Here is a 25,408-nt window from a genome sequence, read left to right as displayed (position 1 = left end):
GCCTACTGACCTAATGTGTAAACATAATGGGAAGTGCACTAGCCAGACAGGATTTAAACTTTGTCGAGTTTGGTTTGAAGACGAAAAATGTACCGTTCGGTGTGGTCTTGCAGCTATCAGAGCAGAAACGAAAGCTGATGCTCTCCGTATGTTTTTCCGAATGTTCATATGTAAATTGCTTATTTTGTCCATTAGATCGAAAGATCTGAAAAAACAAAAATGTTACCCGCCCACAGACCGCCCTAGACGTGGTTAAAAGTGGACAAAAGAGATGGATTAAAACACCAGGTGTAACCGGGTATGTGTCTCCCTCGTCTACGCCCATCCGATCAACCAAAAGGTATCTTAATACCAGGTGTAAACAGGGACACAGAAATGTCTGCTAAAATGCAATGGCTAATCAGAGGCATTTAAGTTCAGAATCCACTCAGTACAGCTCAAAACTGAATTATGCATGCTTGCGAATCCTATTATTATATCCAACTAAGTGTAGAGACAATGTAAATGAGAGATTAATTGTCAGCCTCTTAGATTATAACATGAATTCGCAAGAGTGCAGAACTGTGAGCTTGAGCTGAAATTAAGTGATTGACAGCTTCAATGATTATAAAGGGACCACTCTTTTTTTGCTTTCTGTATAATTTGAATACAATTTTGATAGAAATGTATATCATTTTAATAAGCATTTTGTGTTGCTGAGATGGCCACATAAACATTGTAAAATGGTTATAAATTTAAATGTAGAAAATAAATAAATCTCTATAAATTATTGATATAGTGATAACCATAGAAATAGATGGGATGAAAAAAATCGAACAAGACAGACCTTTGCTAATAAGTCCTGGCTGAATATGTTTAGTAGCTTTAATAAGCCTAAAACACTCTTTGCTCTATTACTTGGGGTTTTGTTCCTCATTTTACTGAAGGTTTTTTTAAAGCAATGATTTTTGAAAGATGCAATCTATTATTTACTTATAGTTGATGTTAGCATAAATTGTTAATTTATTTTAAATATTTTTTATATACAAATAGAATAAAATAAAATAGTTATGTAGTCAAAGTGAGTGTATTCAAGTTTTTGCTGTAGTATCGAAATTAGTACAAAGCACTAAATACAAATAGAAATTTTACTGGTATTGGTAATGGCTACTGAACTTATGGTAACTGCGCAAAACGGGAGTAAAACAAATGATTATCTTTAAATTAAAGGCAGTTGGACTCGACAGTGATCCTTACAACTCGCCAGAGGACCTTTGGTTCACGTTCACATGACACTGGCATGTGGCCAGGAATCTGGTTTTCTGACATATGTGCAAAGTAGGGATGTTAACCGATGACCGTTTGACCGATGGTTGACTGTATCAACGTTAACCGATCAAAGTTGTCGGTGATCTCTAAATTAGGCTATTATTAGTGCTTAATTTGTATAGTGGGAGGTCCCGGAGCGCAGAGGCGGGCTGGATCCGGCTACTCAAAACGGGGGTTGGAGGTAACGGAACAAAAAAAAATTACACTGCCTACGTAGCTTCTCTGCAGGCGCGGCGCCAGAGAATTTTTAACGCATGTGCTGAGGGGGTGCTAGATCATTGACACGGGGCGCTGCGCAAAACTTGTCCAGTAAATATTTAATATTCAATTATTTTAATGATCACAATTAAAGTTTTAATTTTATTAAACTGAACAAGCGCAACATTCACCATTCAATTAAATATTCTAAAAGATGTAGGCTATTATTAATAATAATGTTATTATTTCAACATAATATCTCGTTATTTCGACATAATATGTGTGCGTGCAACAAGCAAGATGTGCATTTGTAAATCCGGTGACGCGTGCATTGATTTTTATTAATAAACTAGTGTTTTCTGACTGTGTCGGCTGCAAAGATGAAGTTGACGATCGCCATCTCCGTAGTGAACGCGCCGAGAGAAATGCTCATAATGGATTACATAATCAGAGAGTAGACTTTCTTTTTTCGTTTTGAATTATTTCGTTTAAAGAAATTTCAAGCTTTGTGTATTTGATTCATTTCTCATGTCTGTGTGAGGCATACACTGAGTTTCGTTAAGTTAGGATGAGATGCGCTCCAGTTAACGTGCAATGCAAGTGCGCGCGGGCACCTCCATGATTATCTGTTATATTTGCTTCTTATTCATTACATCCAGGCAATTGGTTGATGAAAAATTGATTAAAATTAAGATACAAATTATACAAAACGAAATTCACTTTAAAGAAGCTTTCTACAAAACAAAACATAATGAAGTCAAAATCATGTCTGACCCACTCCATGTCTCATTGCACATCCTATCTTACTCGTGCTGTTCACTTTTCATAAATCAACATAAATGGAAAAAAAAATAACAACATTATAATATTTTAACAAATATGAAACTAAATGCGCTTATTTAATGCTTATTCAAAACGCATCGAAAATGCAAACACAAGATTTTTGTAGAACTTCAATGGGGAATAAAGACTAACCAGACAAATAACAACATTGAACACTACACAAAGAGTAATTTTATTTTTTTCATTTAGGCAATTCATTTTCCATAGTGACACAGAAGGTGCCGGATCCAATAAAAAAGGCCTTTTTAGCACTACCTCAAACTAAAGCGGTGTCTCTTCGGAGCTGTCATTTTCTTAAATGAGCCGCGGCAATGTTTCAAATGAGCTTCTAACGCTAGACAAACACCTTTATTTTCAACGCGATCACCTTGTAGCCAAACCATTTCGAAACTAAGGAGCCATTTGTCCTCTGATTACATAAAGCTCCTCGGCGCCGCGTTTGCGGGACTCATGTTTCGCGCTGTAGGGGATTTTAAAAAAGTGACGTGAGTGGCAGTGTGTGTGTGTGTGAGCGGGAGGCAGAGAGATGCGACAGAGTTGCGAAATTGCAGGCGCGGCTCGAAATGGCTGTTATTTCAAATAGCGTAGCATATTTTAAACTAATCGGTTAACCGGTTTCAACCGGCTAATGAGGCTCGGTGGTCGGTCAAGAAAATGTTTAGTTTTCGCCATCCCTAGTGCAAAGCCTGTGAACGCTTTATCTGCTAGACAACACAATAAAAACAATATAGGTAGATCTAAATCCGCATGATCACATCATCATATCACTGTTATATATAAGGGGTGTCCAGTCCAGCTCCTGGAGGGCACTGACCTGCAGAGTTTAGCTCCAACCCCAATTATACAGACCTGAACCAGCTAAACAAGGTCTCACAAGGCATACTAGAAACTTCCAGGCAGGTGTGTTGAGGCAAGTTGGAGCAAAACCCTGAAGGACTGGCCCTCCAGGATCAGGATAGGACAATATATTTCATCGTATCGCCCAGCCCTAAAACTTGTGAAAGCACTAAGGCATTATAGACATAACATTATGACTTTCTGTAAAGCTGCTTGGAAACAATGTGTATCGTGAAGAGCTATGCAAATAAAATTGACTTGACAATTGGTCACACTTCACGCTTGGATATTCTGGTTGTTTCAAAACATATTATGTAGAAACTACATAAAGTTATCTGGAAAACTGTCAGCTGTAACCGCCAGGCAGACGATACAGAGTTCTGCGGTGTAAACAATCTATTTAAGATCAATTTAAGATCTATCTATCTATCTATCTATCTATGATTTTACCCTCAAAATCAATATATCTGAGACAAAATGGTAAATGCAAATCCATGTTTTACTGGCTGGATTCTAGTTGTTTCCAGTTGTTTGCAGCGATCCATTTGCTTCTCTTTTCTGTAGCTTTTCAGCAGTCAGTAAAAAAATAGCTCTGATTTTTTGTTTAATCTATTTGTACAGTCAATCGCACAGCTCTTCCCCATTTTAGTTTATTCGCGGCATTCACGCTGAACACAAACACTGCCACTCAGTCTTTTTGCCACTCAGTGGGTGTAACTTTTGTGACTCCCTCCTACTGTGACGTCATAGCATACCCTCTATTGCAGGGTGTCATTTTTGCGCTACTGGTGGCACCAAAAAGCAAAATTAATTTTAGGTTTTGTTTCCTGAAAACACCCTCAGCCTGCCATTGCTTCTCAAAGTGTGGTTTTAAGCATCTTTTACCTTAATGAGTGGTGTGTTGGAGCGGGACCCTATAGCTGGGTCACAGTGCGGGCCCTCTGCTAGGCTGAGAATGACCTCGTCTCTATGCATAGGAAGGTGGGGTTTGCCAGGCTCAGGAAGGGCGATAACTATAACGCTGGTATTGTCTGCACGGAGCATCCGTTGACGCCATCGCATCAACGCATGGCAGCCCAACCGACGTGCAACCGACATCCCGAAGGGTGCCTGTAGGGCATAAAACACACTCTTAAGGCCCATTCACATCAAGATTGATAACTGGAAAGATAATAATAACTACATTAGCTCAAGCTCTTTAAAGCAGGACAGATTCTGATTGGCTTTCAATATTTTTATCGTTCATCAGCTGTAAAAAATCAATCTTTTCTCTGTGCCGTTATCGTTATAGTTGTGGTGTTGACTCTGCTAGTCTTTTATATTTAGAACTATATTTTTATAGTTATCATCCTTAGAGTGAACGCGCCTTTAGAAATTAACACAAATAGCAGTGAGAAGTTAGAATACTACAACATGTGGTTAGAAACTATTTTTTTTCATACCACAGCTTCATCATGGCTCTGGCACACAGTCACCGCCTCTTGCGGTGGCACCATGTTCCAAAGGCCATCACTGCCAACGATGATGTAACGATGCCGTCTTGGGTCAAGGGTCACCACATTGGTGTCAGGCTCGGGAGACACCACAAACTCTCCACTGTAGAAGTCATAACTCCATAGATCACCTGCACGGACACGTTTACAACATTATTTGCATACAGTCGCATTTGTCAATAAATACATCCTGGAAATTCTAGAAAAGCTACAGGAAAAATCTCTAAATTTTGCTATTAAGGACCATCAGCTCGAAAATCAAGTCTGTCAATTCCATCTCAGCTTTAAGTTTAAAGGGATGGTTCACTCAAAAACGGTATTTTGACGGCGCTGAGAACGCTAGCCAGAGCCACACAGTGCTCGCATTCTCTGTGTTCATTAGTTTACGATCTGTCTAACAGTCCTGTCTAATACGTTATTAGATAGAACTGTTATACATAGAAAGTAGACAGTATATGAAAATGTATTAGCTTATGCCATGTGGTTGATGTCCAGTGTTGCTAGCTGAGAAATCATATTTCGCTTGGTCCCCTCAAAGTTGCGTGGATGATTTTCTAGCGTAAAAGTTGAGAGGTCCATCTATCACTGTTTTCCAATTTCGTAGAGTTAGTTTGTTATAATCTGCTTTTTTTTTAATGGCGGGTGCTGGTGTTTCGCGTGTGTTCGGCCAATCAGTGTACACTAACGTCACGGATAGTTCCTATAGTCCTGGTTTAGACCCTACTCTGAAGTATGAGATAAATTAGTTCCTCCAAAAGGAGTTCCTAGAACTAAAATCGTTCCTAGTTTCTGCGGTGAAAACACGCCAAAATCCAGGTACTTCCGCCAATAGTTGTAGGAACTATGAAAAGGTCCCCCCCTGTGTGAAAGCCCCTTATGTCTTTCTTTCTTCTGTGGGCCACAAATAAACATATTTGAAGAATGTTTTTGTTCATACTTTATTATACAGTTAATTTCCATTCTCCAATATTTTTTCAAGTTGTAAATAAAACAGATTACAGAGAAGGCTATGATTTACAAGAAAATACTATTTCAGTCTTTTAACTCTAAAATTTCAGTTATTTCAATCCTGTTTCCCTGTAATTGTTCAAATTTACTGGCAATTGTGAAAATTTTTCTATATTAATTATGTTTTTAGGGTTTGTGAATAAAAGCCTAAATTAAATCAGTTCATCATTTAAAGTGATTGTGTCTCTTCAGAAGACTTGGATTTAAAAACCACTTGAATCATATGAAGTGTGAATGTTTTGGGGAATTGATTTTCGATGAAGGGACAGAAATCTCCCCAGTTTCATTAGAAACATCTTCATTTGAAGATGGACGAAAGTCTTGTGTGGTTGAACGACATGAGGGTGATGCTGCCAGAACTGATAACCGAATTTTCATTTTTGGGTGAACTACTGTATCCCTGATGATGAATAGTGAAAAGGCACTGAATTTTACTCTAATGGATTTTTACAGGATTTTTGCAGGTTTACACAATCCTTCTATACACCATTTAAAGCAATGGCTTTTGAAGTCAGTACAAACCACATATTACTTAATATTTAATATATCGGAGTGAGATTGCAATTAAGCGTTTACCCAGAGCTCTGGCAACAGCGAGGAAGGGGATCTGATCGATCGGGGTGCTCCTTCTGACCGGGCCGTTGTGAGTTAGCCTAGGCCTCTTCCACACCACACGGTTCACGCCAGACTTCTTCACCACACTACACTCACACGCAATAAAAGGAAATGACTGCATGAATCCAAGAGATTGATTCTTATGATGACAAGAGAGTATTAAAAATCAAGCTCTCACCTTCCTCCCAGTCCCTCAATTCTCTGTTTCTCTTTCGGGAGCTCGGGCTTGTGGTCTTGTGTGACCTCCACAGCTTTGATGACTTTATCAGAGGGATCTTCCCTCACACCCAACACAACAGAGGAGTCCCCGACATGAGCAACAAACATGCGGTCCCCTCTGATGACCACCACACTGGCTGTAGTGCCTGAAGTACTGGGGAGGCCAGTTAATGTTTTTGGCCATTCAGCTGAAGAACAGACACAGGGTTAAACACTACAGCATCAATACATTGATTGCAAGGCCATTTCCTCCACAGCTGAATAGAATCCAGTTCTGTAAGTCATAATGATATACTTTCAAATAATAATGAATTAACATCTCATAATACTTTTATCTTCAATGTTATTTAATTATATTATAGATTACACAAGAATGAAAACAACCGTTTCGCAAAACGTGCCATGTTTGCAGTGTTCTTGCATTTCCACGGCTTTGACCAACAGATGTCGCTAGCCTGCCATTACGCGGTCTATGGCTTTGCACATGCGCACATTAAGATACATTTAGAAACAAGTGATTTTTTTTTCTTTTTTATTCAATACCAAGTCATAATTATGATATGTTAAGTCCTTATTATTGCCTGAGGAAGTTCTGTTGACCAAAGCGTTGCGTATTAAAACCTGTTGTGCGAGACTTTTTCATTTGTTTTGGTTTACGTTGTACCTACTACAGATTCGGGTGTGCAAAGTAGATATTTCTACATTTTAAAGTCATCATTATTATGAGAGTTTCTCATTATAAAGAGATACTAAGTCATTGTTTTGAGAAAGTATTTCATAATAACGTTAATGTGAAACCAAGTCATTATTACGAGAAAGCTTCTCATAATGAGATGAATTATTATTATGAGATACAACGTCATTATTACGAGAAACTCTCATTACGAGAAACCCATTTTTACAAGAAACCTCAATATAATGAAAAAAATCTCATTATCAGATGTTAAGTCATTATTATTAGAATATTTCTCATTATTACGAGGTTTTAAGCGATATTAAGCCATTATTACGAGAAAAGTTCTCTTCTCATTATAAGATGTTAATACTAATTCATTAAATTAAATTTTCTTCTAAATAAATAGGCTACTATAAAATTAACTTATGAAAGCATGTCTCATTATTATGAAATACTAAGTACTCAGTTATGGGGCAGTTTCTCAATAAATAATAACAGTAATATAATAATAAGAACTCATTATTATCAGTAATTTTCTCAATATAATGAGATACTAAATAATAATTATGAGAAAGTTTCTAATTATTATGCCAACAGAATCATATTTTACTCAGCTGTGGCGGAAACGGCTTCCGTAGTATAATGTATAATGCTTCATCCCTCTAAAAGTGTGTAAAGGTCTGCAACCGTTTTTGGATATATCTGCTTATTAATCACTGATCTATATAGAATGACATTGTCATTATATAGATCAGTGTTATTAACCTGTCAATTTCCGCGCATGCGCACTGAGACCCATCCGTTCGATTTTTTTCGTGTTTTCTGCAGTAACTAAGTATATAGCGTGGCGCCCAATTTCAAAAAGTGTATTATTACTCAGTCGCTGCCCCAGTATTTATATTCATCTGTCTAAGAATAATTTTAACACGCATGTTATTTCAGGCGTTAAAAATTCCCTGGAGGTCTTAAATTACACTGATCACCATAACCTTATAACCGACGCTTCTCACAACGTAGTCAACTTAAGACATTTAAAAAACATATCAATTAATAAAAAGCACTTTCGTCAGGAAATGTCTTGGGAAATAGTCTTGAATGTACTTACGAAGCTTTTTCCACATTGCATGATGGCATGCGACGAAGCCCTTACGAATCGCGGCACAAACTTTCCGGTAATCCTTAGACCAAAAGCCCCGCTGCTTCTTGAGGAAATCCCAGAGGTGATCTCGAGCGAACAGCGCGGCTTCTCGCCCTCCGTGGCCGTCAAACACGGCGAAGAACGCGACCGATCTCCTGCTGTCCGCTGCCGCCGGTTGAGTCCCGGGCTCCTCGGTAACGTTACCGTCGCTCTCATCGGTCGACAGGGTGTTTCTCCACGTTACCACGACGGGCAAAGGCTTGTTTGTGCAGTCCGGCGGGTCGCTTTCAGAGACGGGCTCTTGGTCCGGCTTTGGATCAGTGTGTCCGGCCTCTCGCAGCTCATCGTCGCTGGGTTCCAGCTCCACGATCACCTCAGTTAAATCCTCCATGTATTTCCTTCCTCCTTGTTCGGAGAAGACGCTCACTCGCAGCGATAGGTCTAAATTCATGGCCAATCGGACAGCCCTTGCTGATAGTTCAACCTAAAGACTGCACAAACGTGGTTAAAAGATTATGGTTAACCTCAAAAACATTTATTAATCTGAGCTCGTCTTTTGTTTATTTTCTAAGCTGCCAGTCTTCCTTCCTTCACAGACACATAGTAATGCAGGCAGAAGTGTCATTAGCGCCATCTGTTGGACAGGAGGATTGTGTACGATGCAGGGAAACATGGCAAGCCGTTTTAAGATTTAAACCTTAACGTACTGGCATCTATTTTCATGTTACTAATACTTTTTTTTTTAGCTTGACCGACTAGTATCTAATAAGTACTAGCATGCATTTAATAGGTACGTGTATCAAATGAATAAGCACTAGTAGTATGATAGTATCTAACAAATAAGAACTAGTATCTAATGAATAAATACTAGCATCTAGGCATGAGTATCTATAAAATAAGAACTAATACTGTATGGAATCCCAACAACGCCGCCTGGAGGTATCTATGAATATATATAACTTTAACGCTTAGACAAGTCGAGACATGCCCGAACAAGTATCAGGGCGCAGTCAATGGCTGTGTCCCAATTCAAAGGCTGCATTCTTCCAAGGCCACGACTTCAAAAGCGAAGGTTGAACTGAGCATTGTTAAGTGGGATGTCTAGCCTACTGTTCTTGTCGCATAGCAACTGTGACAGTTTCAGTAGTTGACCAGCAGGTTATATTCAACTGGCTAAAAAAAACAGGGTTCACAACCCGTTTAAAAATGTTCACCATGGTCCATTTGAGTATAAACTATATAAAATTGCATCTTGGTAAGATACAAGTCAACATTTGAACCACTTTATATACATCACTACTGACCTGAAAGCACAAGAAAAGTGCTCAAAATCATATAAATAAGCTACAGATGTCCTGGGATTCTTTTTTGTGGAGCAATGAAACAAAACTGGAACTTTTCGGCCCTATGGATCAGCGGTATGTCCGGAGGAAGAAGAATGAAACTTACGCTGAAAAGAACACTACAGTTCAGCATGGTGGTGTTCGGTGATGCTCGGAGGCTGCTTTGCATCCTCTGGCAATGGAAATCTGCATGTGGAAGGCAAGATGGATTCATTGAAGTATCAGGAAATCTTAGGAGAAAACGTCATGCCATCAGTGAGGAAGCTGAAACTTGGGGGCGTCATTGGACCTTCCAACAGGACAATGATCCCAAGCATACCTCAAAATTCCACCAAGGCTAGGTTACAGAAGTCATCCTGGAAGATTCTACAGTGGCCATCTCTGTCACCTGACTTGAACACCATAGAAAATCTCTGGTGGGATTTAAAGAAGGAGGTTGCAGCCCACAAACACAAGAATATTACTGAACTGGAGGCCATTTGCTCATGAGGAATAGGCTAAAGATTCCTCAGAAACGCTGCCAGAAGCTGATGTCTGGTTATACAACTTGTTTGCAGCAGGTCATAACAGGAAAAGGATGTTCTACTAAAGATGCTTACCATGAAGGGGTTGAATAATTTTGAGACTGCATAAGTCATTAAAAGTAGATTTTTTTTGTTGTTGTTGAATTTGGGGAAACCACATGCGTTTTGTTGAGCTATTTTAATTACTTTTGTTTGATTTGCAATGGGGGTTGAATAATTTTGATTACAACTGTAAATAAATCAAACTAATTAATTTAGAGAGTAAACAGATTCCCAGGCATTAATATTTAGATAGGTAAGATGTTGGAATTCACTGTGACTGTACCAGTACTGTAATAGGCTTTAAATATTTTATTTTTCCATCTTTGGCATATGGGTATAATAGTCATTCTGTGCTATCTGATATTAGTCTTTTGTGAGGTGTATCTATATTAAGTATCTGGACAATTAAGACAAAACTTAATGCATGAACATTATCAAGTGTCTAAAAATTTTTGTTAATGCATTATAATGTATTACCAGAAAAACCTTTATCAGTATAAGGCTTTTAATTATTTACATTGATTTAGTTCATCAGTGTGAATACAGCATTGTGTCAATAATTCTGTTTCTCTATTATTTTTATATAAATACTAAAATCAAATCAAATCTACATGATTTCTGAAAACAGGAACTTTTCAATTGTCATTAGTACAGGACATCTAAACCACACGATTTCTACAGTATGAAGAGTGTGATTGTAAAAAGTTTGTGCTAAAATTCCATTATTAAGGAATGTGGAAATCTTGAACATGAGTTAACATTGAACGGCACAAAACATATGTTGACAAAATTATTTTAGTTGTACACTTATATAAATAATTTACATTTGTATGCCCGGTGCTGTAATGCAACCTTTAAACAGTTTCTAACAATGAACATTTTTCTGAGAAGCACCTTATAAGTTGAGAATTTCATGACCGAGGGTCTTGAGTCTTCTACAGTGGTTCTTCACTGTTGTGGGATGGCATCTGCTACTGTTTGTTCAGTCCTCTCTGTCCCAGCAGAGCTCTTGCAGTTCTCCGGTTTACTACCCAGCTGATGCCCATACTCAAACTTGATCCTCAGTTCTCCCACCTGTGAGTGCGGAAGTATGTCTGGAATCCATTCGATCACAAAGGGCACTGGCTCCGTCTGATCAGCAGCACAGGTCCCTGAGAGACGATACCACAGCGTTTTAGTAATACAGTAAAGCAAAATACTTGGAGTGATAACTATCCCCAGGCCTGGCTCCTGTCAGGAGATTGGCCCACCCTGGCCCCACGCCAAATAACAACCAATATCAAAACTGGTGTGATGTTCAGAGTCGGCACTTTCAAAACACCCTACTTTCGGATACCATACAGTTGAGTGATGGTATCCGAATTCCACCAGGAATTTCACTTGGCCCACCTTATATCTCAAAGCTGGAGCCAGGCCGAATTATCCCCTTGTAGAAACACCTCAAAGTGTCTTATTTCATGCCAGTGTTATGCTAACCCATCATAAAAAATAAAAAAATAAATAAATTATATATATATATATATATATATATATATATATATATATATATATAAAGTCATCATTACATAAAAAGTAAAAATCATAAGTCTTAAAAAAATCTAAATTCTTAGAAATTAAGAAATAATTATGAGATAGTCCAAATTATGAAATACTAAGTCATAGTCGAAATACTCAAAATTGAGACAAAAAATAAAAAGAGACGAAACAATTATGACAGAAAGATTAAATTATGAGACACAAAATAAATATGAATCTGACATCATAGTAATTATTAATTATAAATATTATCTTATAATTTTGGCTTTTCATAGTTTCAACAAAAGCATGATTTTTTTTTTCTTATGTGGCTGAAATGGGCTTCCACAGAATCAAGTATTCCAGAAAGTGGTGTAATAATATATCTGGATACTGTATTGAATGTAATGTAGAATCTTTCTGTTGTGGCACCTAAAAACATTTCCGCTTTGAAAACTGAAAATCAATCTCATATTTTAAGAGAAAATTGGGTATTATGATATCTAACACGCAGAGCAAAAATCTTGCTAACCTATGAATTATGAAGAAATGTTTGAAAATGTAAAATTATGGTTTGACCATTTGTTGCTTTGGTCATGTCATGTGATATATAATTAATAAGGCATATGATGCATTTTCATGCCAACAACAAGCAATATTGTAGAATGTTTGATCAGGAATCAAATAGAAAGTTCTTTTAGCCAATGGAATCACTTTGGGGTCCATTGGGGATGTGAATTGAAAGGGGAATGTGATTTGGCACAATCCAAGAACCCATAAATCCGATTCTATACAAAGGGTATGTTTACATGACAACAATGTACTAAAACGGAAAAGTTCTTCCTTTGCGTTTTTTCACGTACAGACGACAACATTGTCAAAACGTTTCCCGTTCACATGAATCTATGAAAACAACTAAAAAAAAAGCTGTATTATGCTGCCAGGCCAGTAGTTGGCAATGTCACTTTGTAAAGAAACAATACATGCCTATAGATTGAACACGTAATACGCAGGCGCATGACGTCAATGTTTTCACAAATTTGCATTTTTATAGTTTACATGGAGACGATAATGGTACCAAACTGCATAAAAAGTTTTTAGTGTTACATTTTTTTGTTGAAAACTGTGTCATATAAACAGCCCCTAACTGAACACATCCACTTACCCACTCTGAGGAAGGTGCGTAGCTCCAGTGGTCTGATGGCCAGAGGCTTATTGGTGCGTGAATGATGGCTGGTGTCTGATCCAGGATCAGGAGGGGTCTCCCGGCAGCGGTGCAGTGAATAGGAGCCGTCACTGTTCTTCACAAAACTCTGAGTGAGTTCCAGAGGTAACTGTTCAAACAGAGTGCCCTCATTTAGAGACTGCCCACAGATGATAAGGCCATTAGTCAGGATCTGAAAATGCAGAAAACGGGTACACACCTCTGGTGTATCAAAGATTCGTTTCACGTGCATCAGGTTGGTAATGTGCCAGGTGTATTTAGAGAAAGAGCCCAGAGGCAAAGCGTCATCACGCACAAATGCTAAAAACACAGAAATGACAGAATATTAAAACAAGGTATAACAAGATTTATAATCAGAATTAGATTGTTAGCACATGATCAATGGCTACACATATTATACTTACTGGTGGTGTAGTTGGGGAGTCTTCTTTTTTTTGAGCCCAATGATAAACGCTGCTGTAGGGCATTGAAGAAAGACTGAGGGATGTGGAACACCAACGGCTCTGGCTTGCCTGTTCACATCAAACTTCAACTTCAGTGTTAACTCAACATTCTAATCTGAAAGTCTGATACAAAAAGGTTGTTGTATGTGAAAATCCCAGTAGATCAGCAGTTTCTGAAATACTCAGACCAGCCCGTCTCTTAAGTCACTTAAATCCCCTTTCTTCCCCATTCTGATGCTCAGTTTGAACTTCAGCAGATCGTCTTGACCATGTCTACATGCCTAATTACATTGATTTGCTCCCATGTGATTGGATGATTAGATATTTGTGAAAACGAGCAATTGAACATACATATACATACACACACACACACATACATACATATATATATATATATATATATATATATATATATATATATATATATATATATATATATATATATAAAGTATACAATATATTGACATAAGAAAAACATTTATATTTATATATTTTGAATATTTTATGACCATTTAAATTTATTGTACTTTTTATTTTATTTTTATTATTCTATTTTTACACTAATTTCAGTTTTAAAAAAGTATATTCTTGTATGGCTTATTTTTAAAAAAAAAATTTTTTTTATTATAAATCATATTTGTTCTGCCCTTTTCATTAAAAAAAAAAAAAATCACTGTAGGATGATTCTCATCATTGTGCTTAATTGTCCTAAAAATATTGTCAAATATTGAAAAACTGCAAATATAGGAGAAATCTTAATTGTCCTAATATATTCTGCATTCAAGTTCTCCTGGAATGTCTGTAATTACGACGTCACAGGTGTTTCAAATCACTTTGGTTGGAGCAAGAAGGAAATGCACCTTTTCAACAAAAAGCACCTTTTTACTTTACTCTACAAAATGATTATCAAATTATCTTCTTTTTTTTTATCTTGAAGTGAAATATGACCCAGACATAAAAGGTTTTTAACAGGCTTTGTGAGAGTCGCCCTAATGTTTTCTTACCATCAAACTGGAAGTGCATCGTCTGATGGATCCTCTCTGTAACACTGGCTAACCACTGCTGGAAACCCAATGACACATGTGTCTCATCCACCGGCTGGCTGCTTCCTGTTTAATTCACCCGACGACATTACACACATCAAAAACTACAAATTATGATAATGAAAGCCATGTGTACGTCATTTATATTTCAAACTTAAAGGGGTAATGTGATTATAAATCTCTCAACATCTGTAACAGTGCTAAAGAACAATGACAGCCAGAGTGCTAGAAAAGAAACAGAAATAAAGAAAAGCAAAATCGTGTAAGAGGAAATATTTGGAGCACCTGGGTTCTTAATTCCAGTAGAACTGGAGTGTTTTCTGTGAGTGGGCTTGCGCTGGTTTAGGGGGGGAGCAGAAGTGTCTTTGACAGCCAGAGGAGAAGCAGAGGACACAGACGAAGCTGTGCGAAACAGTGACAGTTCCAGAAAGCCAAAGAATAAAAGAGGAATACAGATTACAGAGGAGGTGGTCAGTAACCACAGAACATAACAGCAGCATTTAGACATCAACAACAGATTTCAGTGGGTGGAAAAGAAGAGGCTCTAGGAAGGATTCATTATGAGCCCCACACAGAATTTGCATTAACAGAAAGCTCAAAATTCAAATATCCATAATTCAGAAAATCCCCTGCTTCCTTATGTGTCTGTTTATCAAACATTCTGATGAATTTTATGTAAATGTATGTAGTTGCTGCAAGTATGTCACACATTTTTCCATTCCAGTTGAACACCCCTTTTTTTAAAAAGCACCTAGCAACATAACTAGCGACTTTTTGGACAAACCATAGCTATTTTCCATAGAAAATATGTGGCTTAATCGTCACTGACTGAAAACAGAATATCCTCCTTGTGGTTTGTTACTCAGATGGTGGTTATGCACGGTGTGCGAGAAAAATTAAGAAAGACATTTTGTAATTTCGAACCTTCCCTATGAGTGATCATTTTATACATAAATATAACCAAACTCACAGCACAGCCATTGTCTTTAACTTATGTCTGTGGTGATTTTATCAGATCAAAATAAATAAGGATTTTAGAATTTCATACTCAATTCGTTGTCAGAAAAAGATGTAAATGAGAACAGCTTTATTCGTCTATTAAAATACAGTATGTGAGAACAGAGAGTAGGAGAGAAGTAAATAGATGTAAAGGGTTAAAGCAACACTAAGGAACTTTTCCTCTTCGGTCGCCCTACAGGTTGGAAGCGGAATTGTCCATTACCGCTGTCGTAAATAATTTCGCCGCACGCACGCTCGCTGTTTATCTAGCACCGGCTTTGGAATGAACGATGTCCACAGACAAGGTAGAGTATGTTGCATGATTTCATAAAAGTATGATGTATTGCGACCACAGAAATGAAGAAAACTAAATAATGACTATTGACGTAAAGCAAGTCAAATTTGTAGTTTTCTTATGTCTCATTCGAACTACAGAAACGAGACCCGGTTGGTTATATAGCAGATATAGGGCAGCAAAGCGAATCCAGAATCCAGCCTTTCACCCTGTTACGACTTGATGAACCACTGATACGATTTTGGAAACATTATTTTAAGGTAAAAAATGTTCCTTAGTGTTGCTTTAACACTAGGCAGAATAAAAATTCAATGAAATCACGGCATTAAAGGAGTAGTTCACTTATTAATTAAAATTTCCTGATCATTTACTCACCCCCATGTCATCCAAGATGTTCATATCTTTCTTTCTTCAGTCGAAAAGAAATTAAGGTTTTTGAGGAAAACATTTCAGGATTTTTTTCCATATATTGGACTTGGAATATATATATATATATATTTATTTATTATACACACACACTTACCTAAAGGATTATTAGGAACACCATACTAATACTGTGTTTGACCCCCTTTCGCCTTCAGAACTGCCTTAATTCTACGTGGCATTGATTCAACAAGGTGCTGAAAGCATTCTTTAGAAATGTTGGCCCATATTGATAGGATAGCATCTTGCAGTTGATGGAGATTTGTGGGATGCACATCCAGGGCACGAAGCTCCCGTTTCACCACATCCCAAAGATGCTCTATTGGGTTGAGATCTGGTGACTGTGGGGGCCATTTTAGTACAGTGAACTCATTGTCATGTTCAAGAAACCAATTTGAAATGATTTGAGCTTTGTGACATGGTGCATTATCCTGCTGGAAGTAGCCATCAGAGGATGGGTACATGGTGGTCATAAAGGGATGGACATGGTCAGAAACAATGCTCAGGTAGGCCGTGGCATTTAAACGATGCCCAATTGGCACTAAGGGGCCTAAAGTATGCCAAGAAAACATCCCCCACACCATTACACCACCACCACCAGCCTGCACAGTGGTAACAATGCATGATGGATCCATGTTCTCATTCTGTTTACTCCAAATTCTGACTCTACCATCTGAATGTCTCAACAGAAATCGAGACTCATCAGACCAAGCAACATTTTTCCAGTCTTCAACGGTCCAATTTTGGTGAGCTCGTGCAAATTGTAGCCTCTTTTTCCTATTTGTAGTGGAGATGAGTGGTACCCGGTGGGGTCTTCTGCTGTTGTAGCCCATCCGCCTCAAGGTTGTGCGTGTTGTGGCTTTACAAATGCTTTGCTGCATACCTCGGTTGTAACGAGTGGTTATTTCAGTCAAAGTTGCTCTTCTATCAGCTTGAATCAGTCGGCCCATTCTCCTCTGACCTCTAGCATCAACAAGGCATTTTCGCCCACAGGACTGCCGCATACTGGATGTTTTTCCCTTTTCACACCATTCTTTGTAAACCCTAGAAATGGTTGTGCGTGAAAATCCCAGTAACTGAGCAGATTGTGAAATACTCAGACCGGCCCGTCTGGCACCAACAACCATGCCACGCTCAAAATTGCTTAAATCACCTTTCTTTCCCATTCTGACATTCAGTTTGGAGTTCAGGAGATTGTCTTGACCAGGACCACACCACTAAATGCATTGAAGCAACTGCCATGTGATTGGTTGATTAGACAATTGCATTAATGAGAAATTGAACAGGTGTTCCTAATAATCCTTTAGGTGAGTCTATATATGAGGTATATATTTTTTTTTTTTAATTGTATTTTTTTTTTTAACCACAAATGCTCGTCTTGCACGTCCACGACTTCATGCATTACGTAATCACGTTGGAAAGGTAACACGTGACGTAGGTGGAAAATGTAGGGCGAAAAAGTCCAACTCATTTTCTCCTCAAACTTCAAAATTGTCCGACATCGTTGTTTTACCTTTTATTTATTTATTTATTTGTAAAGGCGTTTGATTTAGTCTTTGCACATTCGCTTTGTAAACACTAGGCCGGTACTTCCGCCTAAGACTTCGGCTTTCGGAATTCCTCTGCTGGGATCGTGTAGAGCCCTTTGAAGCTGCAGTGAAACTTCAATTTGGACCTTCAGCCCATTGATATCCGTTGAAGTCCACTATATGGAGAAAATCCTAAACTTTTCGACTAAAGAAAGAAAGACATGAATATCTTGAATGACGTGGGGGTGACTAAATTATCAAGAAATTTAATTCTGAAAACTAATCCTTGCTTTAACATGCTAATCGTCGACATCGTCTAATCATCCAATGACATTTAGCTATTTCAAGCAGACTTTAGCTACTTTCCACTGAAATTAGTTGGCAACAGTGGGCCCGAAACAATCTGTGGACGGCTGGTCAGAGAAACTTACCCATAGACGACTCCATAAATTTGAGTCTCTTGGAACGATGAGAGATGGAGGGCTCAATGTGCTGCTGAGATATACCGAATGCTGTGGCATCTGCCCTGTCCTGCAGTCCTGGACATACACAATAATAACAGATGACAGTCATCTCTGATGCATACAAAAACACTCCAGGCACCATATATAGACCTGTACCAAACCTAACTACACACAAATGCTTGCAGGAATAGGAATAGAAACACTCTTTTAAGATACCTAATTCTTGCCAACACGTAAAGAAACATCGCATGTATCCTTAATGGAGAAGGCAATTCCAGAATTGACTGCGATAAACTCTGTGCAAAAAATGTATTTAAAAAAAATGTGTCAAGAGGAAATTTTTAATTTATTAATATGCTTCATTCAGTGCCAAGAAGTATCAATTAAAAAGTTCAGTCTTTTAAAATGTAAAGTCTGACCAATTATTCGTCTACTATATATTTGTGTATACATTATTAGATAGCAGACCATCGTGGTAACATCAAAATCTGTCGGAAACAATTCAGTCAACTCTCCTGTGCACTTCACATAAGGAGCACTATTTTTGATCTGTACAAGTTGCTTCCATCACTGAACTTACTTAAGATGGACTATGACACTTTTTTTCTTCTAGATCTGCTGTACAGCCGAAACAAACTTTGTTGCATTAATTTCCTGTTATCTCTGTAAAGCTGCTTTGAAACAATCTGTATTCTAAAAAGCGCTATAGAAATAAAGGTGACTTGACTTCCTATATGGAGCTTTTCCAAATCTGTCACTTTTGAAACCTGGGTTAGGATGCAACCTTAGAGTAGGGATAGCCAACCCTGGAAGACTACCTTCCTGCAGACTTCAGTTTCAAGCCTGCTACAACACACTTGAATGTTTTTCCAAGTAATCCTGGTTTAGGTGTGCTGGACCAGGAGAAGTGTTGGCTAACTCTGCCACAGAGCAGCGCTGGGCAATTCTGGCACTCAATATCCACTTTCCTGCACAGTTTAGCTCCAACCCCAATCAAACACACCTGAACAAGCTAATCAAGGTCTTCAGAATTACTAGAAAGCTACAGGCAGATGAGTTTTGTCAGGGTTAGAGCTGAACTCTGCAGGAAAGTCAATCACAAGGGACAGAGGCCCTAGACAGAAAGGAGGTTCACTAGGTCAGTGGTTCTCAATTCCAGTCCTGGCGACCCACCGCTCTGCACAGTTTGTATTTCTGTCTTATTTGTCACACTCAGTTCAGATCATGGAGATCTCTCCTAATGAGCTGATGATAAGTGATGGTAAAATGAAGCTTTGTGAAGCACCAAGGCTTTCCTCTCAAATGTATAGTAAAATGGTACATTACTCAAAGCTTTGGAACACGGTGCACATTAACGACATCTTGTGGTCAAAAGGTAGAAAAGCTGCCTTTACGTCCCAGAAGACCCAGCCATTTTTTGATGGTTTCATATAAAAAAATCAGTTTGTGCTACAAAATGTATATGGCAATAAGTCAATAAAAGTATGTAGTCTATACAAATAAATGTCTTTCACATGTCATGAAACTGTATGAATAAATGAGTCTGGGAAAAAATGTGCTTGTAAACTGGGGATTAATATAAATTGACATGCACAAAACTACACTTATATTCGTATTATGATTTATTCTTATCAAAGTGAATGACTCTCGAATTCCTGCACAAGGGGTTCCCAGCACAGTGCTTCACTGTGAGATGTTTTTTTTTATTTATTTTTTATACAAGCTTCGAAACCGAACGTCACATCACTGTTGATGATCTAATGATTGGGTGTGTTAGAGATAAGATACGTGCATAGTGGTGGGTCGCCAGGACCAGAATTAACAACCACTGCACTATGTTTTTCAGAATAGAGCTTATGTGGATGGAGATGCAAACAACCTAAATCAGGGGTATTCAATCCTGCTCCTGGAGGGCCACCATCCATCCAGCAGAGTTGAGCTCAAATCCTACTCAAACACACCTGAATCAAGAGGTGCGTGTCAATCATCTTCCTAGGTCGTCAATCAGTATATTGTGTACTCGAATTAGGTTATTGCCTGGCTCAATACACATTGGCTCACTGATGGCTCAATTTCACTGATGGCTCAATTTCAGGTGACATCAGGGAATTTCAGGGGGTCAGAGGTGTTGTATAACCATATACATGCATTACATTCTAATTCAGGTATCATGAAGTAATGAATAACTTCTCACATATTTCTCCACTATGGTTAGTGTTTTATGAATATGTTCTTGTCAATAGTTAGATCATGTTAGTTCTTAATGATACACATAACTGTATTTTATCTAATAAAAATTAATTGGACCAATGAGGATTCTGAAGTAAAAAGTGCTTATAGAAACTAATGCAATTTTCATGTACATCTAATTGACGCATAAACCGAGCGTTCTTATTTTGTTGTTGTTGTTAATGTTATTATTTCAGCAAACAGTTTGTTTCGTATATTCAGTTAAAAAGCATTAAGTAAGAGCGGGGTATTCTAGCATATTTAAAGTCCCCCTGTGGTGAAAATCAAGGTTTTAATGTTGTTAAGTCTATGTGGTGTTTTTTAATAATTGGCTAGGCAAATTCATAAGTCAACACTATTGCTGAGTATTTTGCATATTCATAGAACCATGTATACTAAATGAAGCAAGGGTGTAGTTACATTAAAGCAATATTAAGACATGAAGAATTTTTTTTCGAGGAAAAAACTTTTAAATATGTAATTTTGGTGATCAAAGATGAGTTTTAAGGGATAAAATGATTGACTACAGCAGGGGGACTTTAACTCAACTGCTCAGGTAATGTCAATGTTATGCCTCATTTCAGGGGAGGCAGAAATTACCATTTAAAACCAGTCAGAGCTATAAAAATGTATCTTTATATTTACAAGTAAAGCTTCATACTATAAGCATATATTACAATGCTACTTTCTAGACCCCAAACTGAGGTGGCTTGTGCAATTAGTTGCAAGCTTGTGCTTCAGAAAATGTGATGTATTTCCCAGTAAGTGCATTGTGGGATTTTTTGGGGAGTGAAAGTTCCAGAGCATTATAAGGATATTGCGATTGAAACAGCTCTTGAAATGGCCAACTCCCTGATCAGTGGCCGGAGTACTAGGAAACTGAGATCCACCCAAGGTCTTAGGGGCTGTTTACACAACCCTGCTTTCAACTAAAAACAGAAAACATTTTATGTGTTTTGGCCGTTCATTTACAAGACTACTGCATTTCGTGGGCCAGAAAATTTAAACTTTTGAAAATGGGTTTCAAAGTGCAAGTTTTTGAAATTGATACCATTATTAACTCTGTGTTAAAGGGCCCCTATTATGGATTTTTGAAAATGACCTTTCATGTAGTGTGTAACATAGCTCTAAGGGAATGAAAACATCCTGCAAAGTTTTAAATCTGAAAGTGGATCGTATAAAGTTATTGTCTTTCAAAAGTAAGAGTCAATGAAATTAATTGTTTTCCAAACGAGTCATAAGCCGTTTCGTTGTGACGTCAAGACGAAACATTAGCATATTGCCCGCCCACTTATTGCGCGCTCAGACACCAGGGGAAATTTGAACCTCAAACACTGCAGCTGATTCCTGTGGATACTGGATAGCATCATGTCAAGAAGACGCTGTGCTCTATAATGTAAAGGTAAAGCCATTCACTGCCCAAGGACGAGCATGTGAAGAATCAGTGGTTAAAATTCATCTTTACCATGAGAACACAGCAGTATAATCCTAAACTTTTGCTGTGTTCCCTTTATTTCAATGACGACTGCTTCTCAAATCTCGGAGTTCAATGCAGGATTCGCAAACCGCTTGCTCTCGAAAGATGGTGTTCAAAACACTTAGTTTTATATTGTGTAGGTCTCCTGCTAACTGGCTAACTCACGTTATCACTGTCTTACTTAAATACTTCTGCTAATCAGTTGTGGGCCACTACTACCTATAACTGTGTATATTAATGCAGATTGTCTGTCACTCTCACTACTTTGAGTGAGACTTTGACTACTTTGTTTTGTTTTACAAACATTTTTATGTTACATCAGTCATTCACGCTAGAGCTCGGCTAATGTATACATTGCATACATGCACTGTTATTGATACAGTTTCCACGTGTTCACCGCAATATATTATAAAAATACTCAGTAAATAAATTAAAATAATCAGTTTGTTGATGGACATGCACTTGTTAATGCTGATGGTGAGGAATTACAGTTGCAACATCTCATAATGTACCTCAAACTAAGTAGTGTATCACTGAGAAACACTGAGTCCTGCTCGAGTCGTCCTTGCGATGGAGGTTCTGGTTGAATAACTAGTTCTTCCAGTGTTTCATCATCGGACTCGTGCTCGCATTGATATGGTAAAATCAATGTCATTGTTCATTACTGTGTTTATTTTAAAGTGTAGGAAGCCTCAGGACACGCAATCACAACAGACTGAGCTGTCTGGCCAATCAGAGCAGAGTAGCTCGCGGAAAGGAGGGATTTAGAGAGACTGATTCATTTGACGAGTCGTTTGAGAATCATTGAAAAATGTGGTGATGTGCAAATTTATGAGGAAATTAAACAGTTTTTTGACCTTTGATGCATGTAAACCTGTTGTAGGAGACTCCAAAACAACATTAAGAAACTTTAAAATAGCTTAATAGGGGCACTTTAACTACAAAAATGCAAATTTGTGAAAACAGTGACTTCAGTCTATAGGCATATAGTTTTTATTTACAAAGTCACCTTGCCAACTACTGGCCTGGCATGCATATACGTGTGAACAGGGATCGTTTTGACAACGTTGTCATCGGTACTCAAAAAACGCAAAAGAAAAACTTCAGTTTTTAGTACATCGTTGTTGTGTAAACGTACCCTTAGAATTACTAGAAACTTTCAGGCAAGTGTATAGGAGCAGGTTGAAGCTAAACTCTTGCAGAAAGGATTGGAGACCCCAGAGCTAAATGGTTGACTTACCATTCATGTTGTAGTTGAGGAAAGCTGAAAACTCAGTGGCAAGCTTCTCATCACTCGTGAAGGCACAAACGCAGGCATAGAAGTGCAGGCACTGTTCAGGTAAGCTGTGCTCATGGGAATTTTCTCGTTCTTTGACATTAGGATGACCCCCACTTCTTGCCCCCAAATCCCCCTTGGCATTGGGTGCGTAGCATGCACAGCGAAAGGGAGCAGTACCCTCAGTCTTCTCTCTAACACTAGATAAGCCTACCGTCAAATGCAGCAGTCCCAGAGGGTGGGCTTCACCTGGCTGGCACTTCACTATTAGTGTACCTTTGGAGACTCTCTGCACTAAGGGTCCCGGTGTCTCTGTAGCCAGCCTCCACAACTCTTCCTTGGCCTGGGAAGTGGCCACCAGGGCCTCCAGCACAGAGCTCTTGAGTGGCAGAGGTGTTGCTTGGGTCTGACACTCCATTGCTTGCTTCACATGGGTACAGGGACTTTTGGATGTTTGCTGATTGGTTCCTTCAACTGTCGACTCGCTTTCGTTCTGCTGGCAAGAGGGCATGTAACAGCGACCGAGGTTGACACGGGTCAGCAAGGTTCCATCTGCGGTAGTAATAGCTGTATCCGTGAGGACTAACTCAACAAAGCCTCGCTGTTCTGAGCCACGTCCCCGCTGACGCACAGAGAATACCTGCGGCCCTCCAGCTCTACCACCTTCGCTGTCCGTCACAACTCGAACCACTTCAGACACCCCTTTCTTCAAACGTCCCGTCTCATGGTCCCCATCCCTGAAGATTGTTCCACAGGCCTTGTTCTTGCAGCTGAGACCGCGAGTGCCGTTGTAAATACCACACTGAGGGCACTTGCGGATGCCTCTTAAGGTAGCCTTGCCCAAGTTGGACAAGAACGCAGGAGTCTTCCGTTTGTCCCGAAGTTTCCCGCTTAAGTTACTGGAGGTTTGAGTGGCAGGAGAAACCACCGTTTGTGTCGCCAGCGGCATTCCAGAATTTATCAGAGGACTATCCATTGTTATCACACACACTGAAACCGAGAGTGATACAGAGAACAATTTTATTTTTCATGAACTAGGCGGGAGCCCTAAGCAAAATAGCCTACTGTTTAAGAACTGTAGTGCTACTACGGTACAGTGCAGTGGAATCATTAGACCATTTTTACAGGAGCACAAACCCCAGTGAAATAATCGCTGTCCCAGTAAAATATTACTGAAAACTCCTTGTCTGATGGTGGAGATTACCATATTCAATGTAAATGTTTGCAAAAAGCTCTGACATTGTTCATGATTCAGTTTGATTCATTCAAACAATTCACAAACAATACTAAATCGTTTGAAGTGGTTTTTCACCTCTAAAAAGTAACAGGATACTTTAAAAGACAATAAACAAAAAGAGCGCTGAATAAGGTGAATGTTTACCTCCATCTATTGTTGGAAACTATTTACCTACAATCAATAATTTGTCAGCAATGAAGCAGCACTTCATTCACATGCAACTTGTGAATGACTCTATACTGTAAGTAAAGACAATTCACATAATTTACATAACAGTATTTTTTTATGGGGGCGGGGGGGGGGGGGTGCAACAGTACTGATGAAAGGCTAAAAATGCTCCTGGTAGGCCTACTACTATGATAGTATCAAGTTGCCATTACACTGAATGGCTAATATTAAAATGCCATGGTATGTGCATGCTACTTCAGAGAATACCATTGTGCTACATGTTCAAAAAAACCCTGTTGCAATCTTGGCATAGCACATAAAAAAATAAAAATAAAAATAACATATTGTATTGCCACGGTGGTACTGTTGTACCATTGTACTGTATTTGGCTAATCTAAGACAATAACTCTTAAGTATGATGAATGAGGATCAATTAAAATGATTAAAACTGATTAAATGATCGACCATAACCCTCATCATAGGTCTAAGTAAAACAATGATTACCACACTTCATAAAGTAAATTTAAATAATAAATACAAAAAAAACCCATAAAACATTCATTAAAATGTTTCTTCAAATTCTTCCACAAATCGCATGAAAATGTCAGACATGTTCCTGCAATTACACAGTAGTACAGTATAGATTGACAAAGCATTGAAATGACATCGAGTTTAACCTTAGCTGTGTGACAGTGAATGAATGCAATGAAGTAAATGATGATGGGAGACGGGCCAACCTCTACAAGGGCGCTTTCCAGACGCTCAGTGGTCAGATCCCACGGAGGATTTCACTTCAGAGACTCAGCAACCGTCGCCATTCCTCCTTACATACAGACGCTCT

The 25,408-nt window shown here is 38.5% G+C and overlaps 2 protein-coding genes across 5 annotated transcripts in view; both read right to left on the bottom strand.

Moving 5' to 3' along the window:
• The window catches only part of ppm1db (protein phosphatase, Mg2+/Mn2+ dependent, 1Db), a 15,648-nt gene extending 4,487 nt beyond the window's left edge, over window positions 1–11,161 (bottom strand). Inside the window, exons 1-6 of one of the 2 annotated variants that reach the window (XM_079873321.1) lie at window positions 11,139–11,161; window positions 8,303–8,826; window positions 6,481–6,709; window positions 6,264–6,388; window positions 4,629–4,810; window positions 4,072–4,296 (exon numbers count right to left, since the gene is read on the bottom strand). In XM_079873321.1, the coding sequence (XP_079729447.1) occupies window positions 4,072–4,296; window positions 4,629–4,810; window positions 6,264–6,388; window positions 6,481–6,709; window positions 8,303–8,786 (1,245 nt within the window). In that variant the 5' untranslated portion in view covers window positions 8,787–8,826; window positions 11,139–11,161. Of the gene's footprint in view, window positions 1–4,071; window positions 4,297–4,628; window positions 4,811–6,263; window positions 6,389–6,480; window positions 6,710–8,302; window positions 8,950–11,138 lie in introns of those variants that run through there. The other variant, XM_079873320.1, reaches the window with a different exon arrangement.
• On the bottom strand, window positions 10,344–25,408 carry cUnh2orf42 (chromosome Un C2orf42 homolog). Of its 3 annotated transcripts, XM_079873317.1 has the most exons (9): window positions 25,305–25,408; window positions 23,127–24,152; window positions 18,148–18,255; window positions 14,756–14,872; window positions 14,432–14,536; window positions 13,389–13,496; window positions 13,184–13,284; window positions 12,925–13,093; window positions 10,344–11,395 (listed from the first exon to the last, which is right to left on the bottom strand). In XM_079873317.1, exons 2-9 carry the CDS (start codon window positions 24,136–24,138, stop codon window positions 11,193–11,195), a joined length of 1,923 nt encoding a protein of 640 aa, XP_079729443.1. In that variant the 5' UTR covers window positions 24,139–24,152; window positions 25,305–25,408; the 3' UTR covers window positions 10,344–11,192. The 3 variants fall into 3 exon arrangements, with proteins under 3 accessions (XP_079729443.1, XP_079729444.1, XP_079729445.1); XM_079873318.1 differs by lacking the exon at window positions 14,756–14,872; XM_079873319.1 differs by lacking the exons at window positions 14,432–14,536; window positions 14,756–14,872 and having other exon boundaries at window positions 25,305–25,384.

This window comes from Squalius cephalus, assembly GCF_949319135.1.
Source record: "Squalius cephalus genome assembly, chromosome: 5".
NCBI classification, from domain to species: domain Eukaryota; kingdom Metazoa; phylum Chordata; class Actinopteri; order Cypriniformes; family Leuciscidae; genus Squalius; species Squalius cephalus.
This window is presented reverse-complemented; position numbering and strand designations above follow the sequence as displayed.